The sequence below is a fragment of the Antennarius striatus genome, chromosome 6 (assembly GCF_040054535.1).
Source record: "Antennarius striatus isolate MH-2024 chromosome 6, ASM4005453v1, whole genome shotgun sequence".
NCBI classification, from domain to species: domain Eukaryota; kingdom Metazoa; phylum Chordata; class Actinopteri; order Lophiiformes; family Antennariidae; genus Antennarius; species Antennarius striatus.
The window spans coordinates 621,855-636,881 of NC_090781.1; the positions used below are offsets into that span (position 1 = coordinate 621,855).

At 47.8% G+C, this 15,027-nt stretch overlaps 1 protein-coding gene across 3 annotated transcripts in view; it reads left to right on the forward strand.

The window, feature by feature from the left end:
• Positions 1-14,812, forward strand: part of sgsm2 (small G protein signaling modulator 2) — a 93,495-nt gene extending 78,683 nt beyond the window's left edge. For all 3 annotated transcript variants that reach the window (XM_068316894.1, XM_068316895.1, XM_068316896.1), the window contains 6 exons: positions 3,619-3,743; positions 3,856-3,938; positions 4,067-4,176; positions 4,257-4,353; positions 11,744-11,911; positions 11,991-14,812. In XM_068316894.1, coding sequence (XP_068172995.1) covers positions 3,619-3,743; positions 3,856-3,938; positions 4,067-4,176; positions 4,257-4,353; positions 11,744-11,911; positions 11,991-12,079 — 672 coding nt within the window. In that variant the 3' untranslated portion in view covers positions 12,080-14,812. The remainder of the gene's footprint in view (positions 1-3,618; positions 3,744-3,855; positions 3,939-4,066; positions 4,177-4,256; positions 4,354-11,743; positions 11,912-11,990) is intronic.
• The last annotated feature ends 215 nt before the right edge of the window (positions 14,813-15,027 follow it).

The window sequence follows — 15,027 nt, forward strand, 5'->3', positions numbered from 1 at the left end:
TGTTCACACCCATGTTCACATTGATGTTCACACCCATGTTCACACCCATGTTCACACTGATGTTTACACTGATGTTCACATTGATTTTACCACCATGTTCACACCCATGTTCACATTTCACATTGATGTTCACACCCATGTTCCCACCCATGTTCACACCCATGTTCACACCCATGTTCACACCCATGTTCACACCCATGTTCACACTGATGTTCACACCCATGTTCACACTGATGTTCACACTGATATGCACACCCATGTTCTCACCCATGTTCACATCCATCTTCACACCCATGTTCACATTGATGTTCACACCCAAATTCACACCCATGTTCACACTGATGTTCACACCCATGTTCACACCCATGCTCACACTGATGTTCACACCCATGTTAACACCCATGTTCACACTGATGTTTACACTGATGTTCACATTGATTTTACCACCATGTTCACACCCACGTTCACATTTCACATTGATGTTCACACCCATGTTCCCACCCATGTTCACATTGATGTTCACACCCATGTTCACACCCATTTTCACACTGATGTTCACACCCATGTTCACACTGATGTTCACACCCATGTTCACACTGATGTTCACACCCATGTTCACACCCATGTTCACACTGATGTTCACACCCATGTTCACACCCATGTTCACATTGATGTTCACACCCATGTTCACACCCATGTTCACACTGATGTTCACACCCATGTTCACACCCATGTTCACACTGATGTTCACATTGATATTCACACCCATGTTCACACTGATGTTCACACCTATGTTCACACTGATGTTCACATACATGTTTACACCGATGTTCACACCGATGTTCACACCGATGTTCACACCGATTTTCACACCCATGTTCACATTGATGTTCACACCCATGCTCACACCCATGTTCACACCGATTTTCACACCCATGTTCATACAAATGTTCACACCCATGTTCACATTGATGTTCACACCCATGTTCACACCCATGTTCACACTGATGTTTACACTGATGTTCACATTGATTTTACCACCATGTTCACACCCATGTTCACATTTCACATTGATGTTCACACCCATGTTCCCACCCATGTTCACACCCATGTTCACACCCATGTTCACACCCATGTTCACACCCATGTTCACACTGATGTTCACACCCATGTTCACACTGATGTTCACACTGATATGCACACCCATGTTCTCACCCATGTTCACATCCATCTTCACACCCATGTTCACATTGATGTTCACACCCAAATTCACACCCATGTTCACACTGATGTTCACACCCATGTTCACACCCATGCTCACACTGATGTTCACACCCATGTTAACACCCATGTTCACACTGATGTTTACACTGATGTTCACATTGATTTTACCACCATGTTCACACCCACGTTCACATTTCACATTGATGTTCACACCCATGTTCCCACCCATGTTCACATTGATGTTCACACCCATGTTCACACCCATTTTCACACTGATGTTCACACCCATGTTCACACTGATGTTCACACCCATGTTCACACTGATGTTCACACCCATGTTCACACCCATGTTCACACTGATGTTCACACCCATGTTCACACCCATGTTCACATTGATGTTCACACCCATGTTCACACCCATGTTCACACTGATGTTCACACCCATGTTCACACTGATGTTCACACCCATGTTCACATTGATATTCACACCCATGTTCACACTGATGTTCACACCTATGTTCACACTGATGTTCACATACATGTTTACACCGATGTTCACACCGATGTTCACACCGATGTTCACACCGATTTTCACACCCATGTTCACATTGATGTTCACACCCATGCTCACACCCATGTTCACACCGATTTTCACACCCATGTTCATACAAATGTTCACACCCATGTTCACATTGATGTTCACACCCATGTTCACACCCATGTTCACACTGATGTTTACACTGATGTTCACATTGATTTTACCACCATGTTCACACCCATGTTCACATTTCACATTGATGTTCACACCCATGTTCACACCCATGTTCACACCCATGTTCACACCCATGTTCACACTGATGTTCACACCCATGTTCACACTGATGTTCACACCCATGTTCACACCCATGTTCACATTGATGTTCACACCCATGTTCACATCCATGTTCACACTGATGTTCACACCGATGTTCACACCCCTGTTCACACCGATGTTCACACCCATTTTCACACCCATGTTCACACCCATGTTCACACTGATGTTCACACTGATGATTACACTGATATTCACACTGATGTTCACACTGATGTTTACACTGATGTTCACATTGATGTGGTAAAGAACGAGATCATGTTCACCCATGTTCACAGCCATGTTCACACCCATGTTCACACCCATTTTCACACTGATGTTCACACCCATGTTCACACTGATGTTCACACTGATGTTTACACTGATGTTCACATTGATTTTACCACCATGTTCACACCCATGTTCACATTTCACATTGATGTTCACACCCATGTTCCCACCCATGTTCACACCCATGTTCACACCCATGTTCACACCCATGTTCACACTGATGTTCACACCCATGTTCACACTGATGTTCACACCCATGTTCACACCCATGTTCACATTGATGTTCACACCCATGTTCACATCCATGTTCACACTGATGTTCACACCGATGTTCACACCCCTGTTCACACCGATGTTCACACCCATTTTCACACCCATGTTCACACCCATGTTCACACTGATGTTCACACTGATGATTACACTGATATTCACACTGATGTTCACACTGATGTTTACACTGATGTTCACATTGATGTGGTAAAGAACGAGATCATGTTCACCCATGTTCACAGCCATGTTCACACCCATGTTCACACCCATTTTCACACTGATGTTCACACCCATGTTCACACTGATGTTCACACGCATGTTTACACTGATGTTCACATTGATATGCACACCCATGTTCTCACCCATGTTCACATCCATCTTCACACCCATGTTCACATTGATGTTCACACCCAAATTCACACCTATGTTCACACCCTTGTTCACACTCATGTTCACACTCATGTTCACACCAATGTTCACACCCATCTTCACACCCATGTTCACACCGATGTTCACGACCATGTTCATACTCATGTTAACACTGATGTTCACACTGATGTTTACATTGATGTTCACATTGATGTTCACACCCATGTTCATACCGATGTCCACACCCATGTTCACACCCATGTTCACACTGATGTTCACACCCATGTTCACACCCATGTTCACACTGATATTCACACCCATGTTCACACCCATGTTCACACTGATGTTCACACCCATGTTCACACCCATGTTCACACCCATGTTCACACTGATGTTCACACCCATGTTCACACTAATGTTCACACTTATGTTCACACCCATGTTCACACCCATGTTCACACTGATGTTCACACCCATGTTCACACTGATATTCACACCCATGTTCACACCCATGTTCACACTGATGTTCACACCATGTTCACACCCATGTTCACACTGATGTTCACACTCATGCTCACATTGATGTTCACACCCATGTTCACACCCATGTGCAGATCGAGCTGCTGGACACCGTCGCCCTCAACCTCCACAGGATAGACAAAGATGTGCAGCGCTGCGACCGCAACTATTACTACTTCACCACAGCCAACCTGGAGAAGCTACGCAACATCATGTGCAGGTAGGACACACCTGAACGCCTCACCTGGACGAGCTTCAGGTGTTTCTACTGCTGGGAAGATGTGAAGCGCATCGGGTGGATGTGATTGGTCGGCTCTCGTGTCTTCCTGCAGCTACGTGTGGGAGCATCTGGAGATGGGCTACGTTCAGGGCATGTGTGACCTGCTGGCCCCACTCATGGTCATCCTGGATGATGGTGAGAAGAACCAGTTAGCTCCACAGCACAACGAAGCTAACCCGTATCACTTATGATCTGTGTGTGTGTGTGTGTGTGTGTGTGTGTGTGTGTGTGTGTGTGTGTGTGTGTGTGTGTGTGTGTGTCAGAGTGCCTGGCGTACAGTTGCTTCACTCAGCTCATGAGGAGAATGAGTCAGAACTTCCCTAATGGTGGCGCCATGGACACACACTTTGCCAACATGAGGTCACTGATCCAGGTGATGGATTATTGTGTGTGTGTTTGTGTGTGCGTGTGTGTGTGTGTGTTAACATCCGTCTTCTTCTCTCCTGACGTCAGATTCTGGACTCTGAGCTGTTTGAACTGATGCAGCAGAATGGAGATTACACTCACTTCTACTTCTGTTACCGCTGGTTCCTGCTGGACTTCAAGAGAGGTGATTAACACAACAACTACACAACAACTACAAAACAACAACACAACAATAAAACAACAACAACACAACAATAACACAACAAATACACAACAACAATACAACGACAATACAACAAAACCCAACAACAACACAAAAACAAGACTCCTGACTTGGGTCCTGTTCATAGGGTAACATTTCCAAAGCCATCCAGCACTCGTGGAAAACTGTTTGGAGTACCCACACTGGGCAGCAGATGGTGTTGTAGATGATGTGCTGTACAGGTAGTCCTCAACATACAAACACAGCTGTTTCAGAGCGGTTGTTCGTATGATGTGATGTTCCGTATCGAGGCTTCAAAGCATATTGAGTAGGGGAGGGGGCGTTCCTGGGGAAGTGCATATGGAGGCTTACTTCATCTAGGTGAGGGGGCAAAAACAATGACGTCCAAAGCCTTGCTTGCCCGACTGATACCACGTTCAGTGGTTCGGTTTGTGCTGAGCTTTGACAGCGATATAAGGCGGGTGTTTTCTAGAGCAAGGGAAATATTATCCAAAGAAAGAATCAGCTATGACCTGCCACAGTGGAGAAACTGTTGTTTGAAATAAAAACTGATGATATGACCCAACATGATCACTGGATACACCTCAACGTTACAAAAGCACAACCATTGTCCAGACCCCAACCCCAACCACACCCCTCATGTCCAAATGATCATTTTCCATACTGCCAGTGTGTGTGTGTGTGTGTGTGTGTGTGCGCGCGCGCGCGTGTGTGTGTAATGTATACGTGTGAAAGCATTTGGAGTTTAAAAAAAGTCTTACTTATCTTAGTCTTACTAGACTTACTCATTTGATTTTTTTTTTACACATAGACACACACACACATACACACACAGAACGACCCAGAGCCCTGTTAATTAAAGTACCACGAACTTCAACCATCGTCTCAAGAGTCATCTGTCTGCCCTGATCATCAAATGAACACGCTGTAGAACCAGTAGGTAGGAATCCACTATATATATGTATATATATATGTGTGTGTGTGTATATATATATATATATGGGCCTGAACCTCCTCAGTCACATCATCACAAAGAGTGGCTACGGATACCGATTCCGAAGCGGGACAACAATCAGCCATCTCCTCTACATGGATGACATCAAGCTGTACGCCAGGAATGAACGAGAAATTGACTCACTGATCCACACCACCAGGATCTACAGCGACGACATAGGGATGTCATTCGGATTAGACAAATGTGGCCGGATGGTATCAAGAAGAGGCAAGATGATCAGAACTGAAGGGGTCAACCTACCAGGGGGCAGGATAGAAGACATCAAGGACAGCTACAAATACCTTGGAATCCCACAGGCTAATGGCAACCATGAGGAGGCCGCAAGGAAGTCATCCACAGCCAAATACCTCCAGAGAGTAAGGCAAGTCCTGAGAAGTCAGCTGAATGGCAAGAACAAGGTCCGAGCCATCAACATGTATGCACTGCCTGTCATCAGATACCCCGCTGGGATCATAAGCTGGCCAAAGGAGGAGATAGAAGCCACAGATATCAAGACTAGAAAGCTCCTCACCATGCATGGAGGGTTTCACCCCAAGTCCAGCATCCTGAGGCTGTACACTAAGCGGAAAGAGGGAGGCCGAGGACTAGTGAGCATCAGGGCCACTGTCCTTCTCATACCACTTGCATATATATTTATTTTATTTATTTATTTGTTTGTTTATTTATACAGGAAAGGATTAAAAGTAACATAACAAACAATCAGTTACAATTAATCGGGCCTGACTCAGTTAAAACTGGTTTACAGCAGGTTCCTGTTCTACAGCACATGAAAGATAGAAACGCATCACAAAACCGTCAACAAAACAGACAGCAACACAAAACATTTAAAGAGGCAGGGACTTGAATGAAGTATGCACACGTGTTGGGTTAGGTTAGTGGTTGCAAGTGTATCCTTCATCAGGTAGTGTTTATATGTCTGTTTAAAACATGTAACAGAGGTTCTTGTTCTAATATAATATTGTATCTCCTTCAAGAGTTGGGTAAATGTGTGAATAAATTATCTCTGACCATGGCTATTTTTGTAAGCTGGTACTGGGATAAGTGCTTGGGAGACTTATCTAGTGAGACGTTCCTGTCTTATGTTGGGTCTTGGAACCAGATCAGTGAGTGTTGAAGACATGTTAATGTGTTGAATCCAATGGTAAAATTTCATAGTCTGATTATTTGTATAGTTCTGGAAGGTCAAGGCATTAGAATGAGAAAGTGCAGTACAGTGGTGAGTCCAGAGGGGAAATTTACCATGAATCGTATAAACTCTATTGTACAGTCTTGCTATTGGCTCAGTAGTTTCCTTTGTGGTGAGGGACCAGATTGGGAGGCAGTAAGATATTGTTGAAAGAATATATATATATATATATATATAGTCAGAAAAGGGTGGAGTGCCCTCTCCAGGTTGGGGATGAGATCCTGCCCCAAGTGGAGGAGTTCAAGTATCTTGGGGTCTCGTTCACGAGTGAGGGTACAATGGAACGGGAGATCGACAGGCGGATCGGTGCAGCGTCTGCAGTGATGCGGACTCTGTATCGGTCCGTCGTGGTGAAGAAGGAACTGAGCCGAAAGGCAAAGCTCTCGATTTACCGGTCGATCTACGTTCCTGCACTCACCTATGGTCACGAGCTATGGGTCGTGACCGAAAGAACGAGATCCCGAATACAAGCGGCCAAAATGAGTTTCCTCCGTAGGGTGTCCGGGCTCTCCCGTAGAGATAGGGTGAGGAGTTCGGTCATCCGGGAGGGACTCAGAGTCGAGCCGCTGCTCCTCCGCATCGAGAGGAGCCAGATGAGGTGGCTCGGGCATCTGGTTAGGATGCCTCCTGGACGCCTCCCTGGTGAGGTGTTCCGGGCACGTCCTACCGGGAGGAGGCCCCGGGGACGACCCAGGACACGCTGGAGAGACTATGTCTCCCGGCTGGCCTGGGAACGCCTTGGGATTCTCCCGGAGGAGCTGGACGAAGTGGCTAGGGAGAGGGAAGTCTGGGCTTCCTGCTTAAGCTGCTGCCCCCGCGACCCGACCCCGGATAAGCGGAAGAGAATGGATGGATGGATGGATGGATATATATATATATATAAATGTATACGGCGGCGGTCACTCGAGACGAGTATGACTGTCTTCTCAGGGTCGTCTACTTGCGGGTTCGCAGGTGGGTGTAGAGGCCGATCCGGGATCCACATATTTTTTTGCAATGTGGGCAGGGGAAAGTGGTGGTGGGTTGTGACCGTGCTGGAGCCTGCTTTTGTTTTTCCTTACGGAGTTCTCGTTTGGTTTCTGCGACGCGGCGGAGTTCTTTTTCATGATGTGCAGCACTTTCTTGCACTGCTGCCCTCCAGCTGTGCCTGTTCAAGGCCATGCGCTCCCAGTCCTGAGATGTTATCCGGAATTTCTTGAGATTGGTCTTGACGTTGTCCTTAAAGCGTTTCTTTTGCCCACTTGAGGCTCGCGGACCTCTCTCCAGCTGGGAGTATTGTATCCGTTTGAGGAGACGGGTGTCAGACATGTGGAGTAGATGTGCTGTCTATTGGAGTTGGTGTTGCATTATTAATGTGGTGATGCTTGGTATTCTGGTTTCCTCCAGAACGCTGATGTTTGTGCGTCTGTCCTCCCATTTGGTCCTGAGTATTTTTCTCAAGGTTCTGTGGTGGTGTTGTTCAAGAGCTCTCAGGTGCCTGCTGTAGGTTGTCCATGATTCTGCCCCATACAGTAAGGTGGGGAGAACCACAGCTTTATACACCAGGAGCTTGGTGTCGACCCGGAGGTCTCTGTCTTCAAAGACTCTTTTCCGGAGTCTGGCGTACACTCCACTGACACAGCTCAGGCGATGGTTGACCTCAGAGTCAATATCTGCTTTGGAGGAGAGAAGGCTGCTGAGGTAAGGGAAGTGGTCAACATTTTCGAGTGTAGTGTTGTTGACGTTTATGATGGGCGGAGTACATGGCTGGTTGGGAGGAGGTTGATGTAGCACCTGGGTCTTCTTGATGTTTACAGCCAGACCCAGGGCTCTGTATGACTTAGCAAAGGTGCTCAAGATGCCCTGGAGGTCTTCTGCAGAGTGTGCTGCAAAGGCATTATCGTCCGCATACTGGAGCTCCATGATTATGGTGGTTCTGGTCTTTGTTTTGGCTTTGAACCTGTTAAGGTTGGAGAGCTTGCCATCGGTTCTATACCAGATTGGGATTCCCTTTGGTAGTTCTTTGTCAATGAGATGGAGTATGGCGGCAATGAAGACAGAGAACAGGGTGGGTGCAATAATGCATCCCTGTTTGACCCCTGTCTCTACAGTGAAAGGCTCAGACATGGAGCCACTGTTGTTTAGCATAGTGGCTGTCATTCCGTCATGTAATAGTCTCAGTATTCTGACGTATTTATCCGGGCAGCCATACCTCAGAAGGATGCTCCATAGGGCCTGGCGATCCACCGTGTCAAAGGCCTTTGTCAGGTCTATGAAAGCCATGAACAAAGGCTGTTAATGCTCACAGCATTTCTCCTGGAGTTGGCGTGCTGTAAAAATCATGTCTGCAGTGCTTCTAGATGGGCGAAAACCGCACTGCGATTCTGGTAGAGCTTCCTCAGACAGTGGCAGTAAGCGATTGGCAAGAACTCGGGCAAGTACTTTGCCAACTGTTGAAAGGAGTGAGGTACCCCTGTAGTTTCCATAAACAGCTTTGTCCCCCTTCTTGAAAATGGTCACTATCAGAGCATCCCTGAGCTCTGAGGGGAGTTCTTTTTCCCAGACCTTCAGAAGGAGGGCATGGAGGCGGCACTGGAGCTCTGGTCCACCTTCCTTTAGGATCTCAGCTGGGATCCCATCTGGCCCAGAGGCCTTGTTGTTCTTCAGGCTCCTGGTGGCATCTTGGACCTCTGCTAAAGTGGGAGGTTCACCCATGTCTTCCCTGATGGGACTCTGAGGGATGTGACTGAGGAAATCTGTGTGAGTTGTGCTGTTACGGTTGAGGAGTTCCTGAAAGTGCTCTCTCCACCGTTTGTTTATGGACTCGTTGTCCTTCAACAGCTCCTGCGCGTCCTTAGAGCGTAAGGGTTTCGGCCACCATGGCTTGGGCAGTAAACGGCCTTAGTAGCTCTGAAAAAGCCTCTGGTGTCACCAGAGTCTGCCAAACTCTGGATTTCCAGTGCCTTTTCTGTCCACCAGGTGATTTTGATCTGCCTCACCCGGCTCTGGATGTCAGCCTTGGCTCTAGAGTGAGCCTGTCTCTGATTTGCAGGTTATGTCGTTTTGCCAGACATGAAAGGTTTCCCTTTTCTTGGAGATGAGCTGTTCTATCTCTGTGTCGTTCTCATCAAACCAGTCCTGATGCTTTCTGGACTTGTAACCGAGAGTGGCACTGCAGGTATCAAGGATGGAAGACTTGAGCAGGCTCCAGTGTTCTTCAATGTCCTCAGGGTATTCCTGGCTGAGGCTTTCTCCAAGAGAGGCCTGAAGCAGCTGCTGAGTAGTAGTTTCATTCAGGCTCTCAAGGTTTAGTCTCTGCCGGCTCTGCTTCTTTTGCAGTCTCCTCTTCCTCTTGAGTCTGATGGACATCATGGATCGTATCAGGCGGTGATCTGTCCAGCAGGCCTCTGAATCCATCATGGCCTTTGTGATGCTCACGTCTCGCTGATCCCTGGCTCTGACAATGACATAGTCAATAAGATGCCATTGTTTAGAGCGAGGGTGTCTCCATAAAGCCTTGAGTTTGTTCTTCTGGCGAAAGATGGTACTGGTGATGGTAAGGTCGTATTGAGCACATTTGCTAAGAAGCAAAACCCAGTTGGAGTTGATGTTTCCAATGCCTTCCTTTCCAATGGTGCCCTTCCAGAGGTGGTGGTCACGGCCCACTCTGGCATTGAAATCTCCCAACATAATGATATTGTCTTCCTTGGGGATTTTTGACAATACCTCATCCAGACAGGCATAGAAGGTCTCCTTTACATCCTCATTGGAGACAAGGGTAGGTGCATAAGCACTAAGAACTGTCGGCGTCTGGTTGTTGGCCAGCACCAGACGGAGGGTCATCAGGCGCTCACTGATTCCCACAGGGAGTTCAGAGAGCTGACTGATCAGTTGGTTCTTGATGGCAAAGCCAACCCTATGGGTCCTAGGCTCCTCTATGCCCTTTCCTTTCCAGAAGAAAGTGTATCCACCCTTTTCCTCCTTCAGATGACCTTCCTCTGCCCGTCGGGTTTCTGAAAGAGCAGCTATGTCAATCCGGCATCTTCTCAGTTCCCTGGCAATGATGGCGGTTCTCCTCTCCGGCCTATCACTGGTTGCACTATCCATTAGTGTGCGCACATTCCAGGCTCCAAAATTCATGTGTCTGTGTTTTCGACCGCATATTGGTGATCCCTCTGGACGCGGTACTCCAGTCGGGAGGTTTAAGACAGGCTATGTTTAGGGCACCCTTTCTAGCCCCTTCCCCGTCAGGGGTGAGCAGAGTGAATCCTAAAAAGGGCTGCTCAGTCATGGATGCAGCTACCATAGAGGTCTTTCTGTCTCCGTCCAAGAGCCCAACGATCATCTAACATCCACCACCTGATGTGCCAGCTTGTGACTAGGGGCTTCCAGACTTCACAATCCTGCCCCCGTCCCTACTTACTGGTCGCCACAGGACTTTAATCTGGGATGTAAGGTGGATTCCCTGAAAAAGACGCCTGAGTGTGACTTTGTTTAAAGTGGGGAGACTGGTGCACAGACAGTCACCACACTGTCCTTGACAGATTGGGGTCAGAAATCCAGTGGCATGGAGACCAAGACGACTGGTGACCCTTTTCTGCTGCAGCCTTCATCCGCCTTGCCAGCCGCTGTGACGCTCCCCTTAGGTCAGCCATCATCCTCCGCCTGGTCCAATGTTGAGGTCTTCACTATTAACCCATAGCTGGAGCTGTTTACCCACAGCCGGGGCAGTGGTTGATGGGCAGTAGGGCATGTCCACACTCCAGTGGGCCTACATGCCGCATCTCTGGGGCCCACTGCTGCTCCGAACTGTGTGCGCGCGCACACACACACACACACACACACACACACACACACACACACACACACACACACACACACACACAAGCATGTGTGCAAGTATTTGGAGTTGAACAAAAGTAATTTAGATTAAGATTTATTTATTCATTTGATTTTTTATTTATTTATATACACTCACAGCGTACTACCATCACTAAAATATACATATTTTGCTGACAGTTTTATTCACTGGCTTTCTGCACAAGACCACACACTTCAAGCTCATGTGAACTGATGTGTGTGTGTGTCTGTGTGTGTGTGTGTGTGTGTGTGTGTGTGTGTGTGTGTGTGTGTGTGTGTGTGTGTGTGTGTGTGTGTGTGTGTGTGTGTAGAGCTCCTGTACGAGGATGTGTTTGCGGTGTGGGAAGTGATCTGGGTGGCTCCCAGGATCTCCTCCCAACACTTCGTCCTCTTCCTGGCGCTGGCTCTGGTCACCGTCTACCGTGAGATCATCATGGACAACAACATGGACTTCACCGACATCATCAAGTTCTTCAACGGTGAGAGGCCTTCACACCGACATGGTGGTACGGCTCGGTGTGTGTTGAACGTGAACTGATATGAGTGTGTGCTCCTCAGAAATGGCTGAGCGTCACGACGTCCAGCACATCCTGAAGGTGGCTCGGGAGCTGGTGCACCGGGTCCAGGCTCTGATGGACAACAAGTAGGAGGAAGAGGAGTCCAGCTCCTCCTCTCCCCCAGAGACAGTGTTTCCTGTCCTCCACTGATCCGGAGCAGACCTGGGGATTCCGGGTGTTCCCTTCCCAGACAGAGGTCCTGGGAGTTGGTGCAGGAGCTCAGCTGGGACCTCCTGGCTCTGGAGCTCCAACCTGTTTACATTTACTTAACATGGAATGCCATGGTGTCTGTTCAGACATGTGGATTTGTCTGCATGCTTGTGAGTTTGATCACACTGTGAACGCATCTTCACGGTCCAGCACACACACACAAAGGGGGGGGTCCGCTTTGGCCTGAACCGGAACATGTGGGACGTCGTTGGACAGGCGTGTTCCAACCAGCGGCGGACGCCAGTGTGTGACTGCAGGATCTCCGTCCAGCAGAATATTTAGCCACGAAGGTTCTCATTAGTGACCAAATGGACTGTGCCAACCAGCCCCGTGAGTGTTTTCTACAGGCATGTGTGTGTTTTTAGCCCCCTTTCCTTGTCCAGATTTCACCCAAATGTTGCCTTTATCAGTAACAGCCCAAGTACTGCTGGGGGGGTTTCCTACGTGGTGTCAGTGAAGGCCTCACTGGAGCCAGCAGGATGTGGGGGGGCCAGAGGCGCCACCAACAGGTCAACCTGTGGAAGAGAACCGCAGGCGAGCGTAGGGTCAGGGGTCAGAGGTCATGTTGCATCCTGGTTCCAATGCTGAGAAATGCATGCAGAGCACAGCAGTGACGACAAAAGCACACAACTGTAAAAACAAGTAAAAACAAGTAAAAAATAAATAACTTCAGACAGTTTCTACACACAGGTCTGAAGAAGTGTCTTTTGGACTCGGTTAGTCAGTCGTTCTCCTGACCAGGAGTCCAGTTAACACAAAACACAGCCAGTGACAAACGCACCTCAAAAGGTGAATTAAACCATTAATAGATCGCCCAACCAGTTGTCAGGAAGAAGTTTCTCCAATTGATCCCAAGTTCTTGTTCCGTACTCTTCTTCTTCTCTTTTGGGCTTTTCCCTTCAGGGGTCTTCACAGCCAATCAGTGTCCTCCATCTAACCCTGTCTTCTCATCCTCTTCTCTCACACCAACTACCTTCATGTCCTCTTTCACTACATCCATAAACCTCCTCTTTGGTCTTCCTCTAGGCCTCCTGCCTGGCAGTTCAGAACTCAGCATCCTTCTACCAATATATTCACTATCTCTCCTCTGGACATGTCCAAACCATCTCAGTCTGGCCTCTCTGACTTTATCTCCAGAACCTCTAACATGTGCTGTCCCTCTGATGGACTCATTCCTGATCCTATCCATCCTGGTCACTCCCAGAGAGAACCTCAGCATCTTCATCTCTGCTACCTCCAGCTCTGTCTCCTGTCTTTTCTTTCCAGGACAAACCTCCACCTCTCTAGCTTCTCCTCCACCTGTTCCCTTCTCTCACTACAGATCACAATGTCATCTGCAAACATCATAGTCCATGGAGATTCCTGTCTAACCTCGTCTGTCAGCCTGTCCATCACCATAGCAACAAGAAGGGGCTCAGAGCTGATCCCTGATGCAGTCCCACCTCCACCTTGAACTCCTCTGTCACACCTACACACACCTCACCACTGTCTTACAGTCCTCATACATGTCCTGCACCGCTCTAACATACTTCTCTGCCACTCCAGACTTCCTCATACAATACCACAGTTCCTCTCTGGACACCCTGTCATCAGCTTTCTCCAGATCTACAAAAACACAATGCAGCTCCCTCTGGCCTTCTCTGGACTTCTCTATCAACATCCTCAAAGCAAATACTGCATCTGTAGTACTCTGTTTTGGCATGAAACCATACTGCTGCTCACAAATGTTCACTTCTGCCCTTAGTCTAGCTTCCACTACTCTCTCCCATATCTTCATTGTATGGCTCATCAGCTTTATTCCTCTGTAGTTGCCACAACTCTGCACATCTCCCTTGTTCTTAAAAATGGGCACCAGCACACTTCTCCTCCATTCCTCAGGCATCTTCTCACTATCTGAGATCCTGTTGAACAAACCAGTCAGAAACTCTACTGCCACCTCTCCTAGACACTTCCATACCTCTACAGGTATATCATCAGGACCGACTGCCTTTCCACTCTTCATCCTCTTCAGTGCCCTCCTCACTTCATCCTGACTAATCTTTGCTACATCCTGGTCCACAACAGTCACCTCTTCTAGTCTTTGTTCTCTCTCATTTTCCACATTCGTCAACTCTTCAAAGTACTCTTTCCATCTTCCCATCACACTACTGGCACCTGTCAATAGACTTCCATCCCTGTACTCCTGTCTACTCTCCTCAGTCCTCTCAGTGTCCCACTTCTTCTTAGCTAACCTCTTTCTCTGTATACACTCCTGTACCTCCTCATTCCACCACCAAGTCTCCTTATCTACTTTCCTTCCAGATGACACATCAAGTACTCTCCTACCTGTCTCCCTGATCACATTAGCTGTAGTTGTCCAGTCATCTGGAAGCACCTCCTGACCACCCAGAGCCTGTCTTAACTCCTTCCTAAAAGTCATGCAACACTCTTCCTTTTTCAGCTTCCACCATTTCGTCTTCTGCTCTGCCTTTGTCCTCTTCATCTTCCTCACCACCAGAGTCATCCTACACACCACCATCCTATGCTGTTTGGCTACACCCTCACCTACCACTACTTTACAGTCACTGATCTCCTTCAGGTTACACCGTCTACACCAGATGTAGTCTACCTGTGTGCTCCTACCTCCACTCTTATAGGTCACCCTATGTTCCTGCCTCTTCTGGAAGAAAGTATTCACTACAGCCATTTCCATCCTTTTTGCAAAGTCAACTACCATCTGTCCTTCTGCGTTCCTCTCCTGGATACCAAACCTGCCCATCACCTCCTCATCACCTCTGTTTCCTGCACCAACATGTCCATTGAAGTCTGCTCCAATGACAACTCTCTCA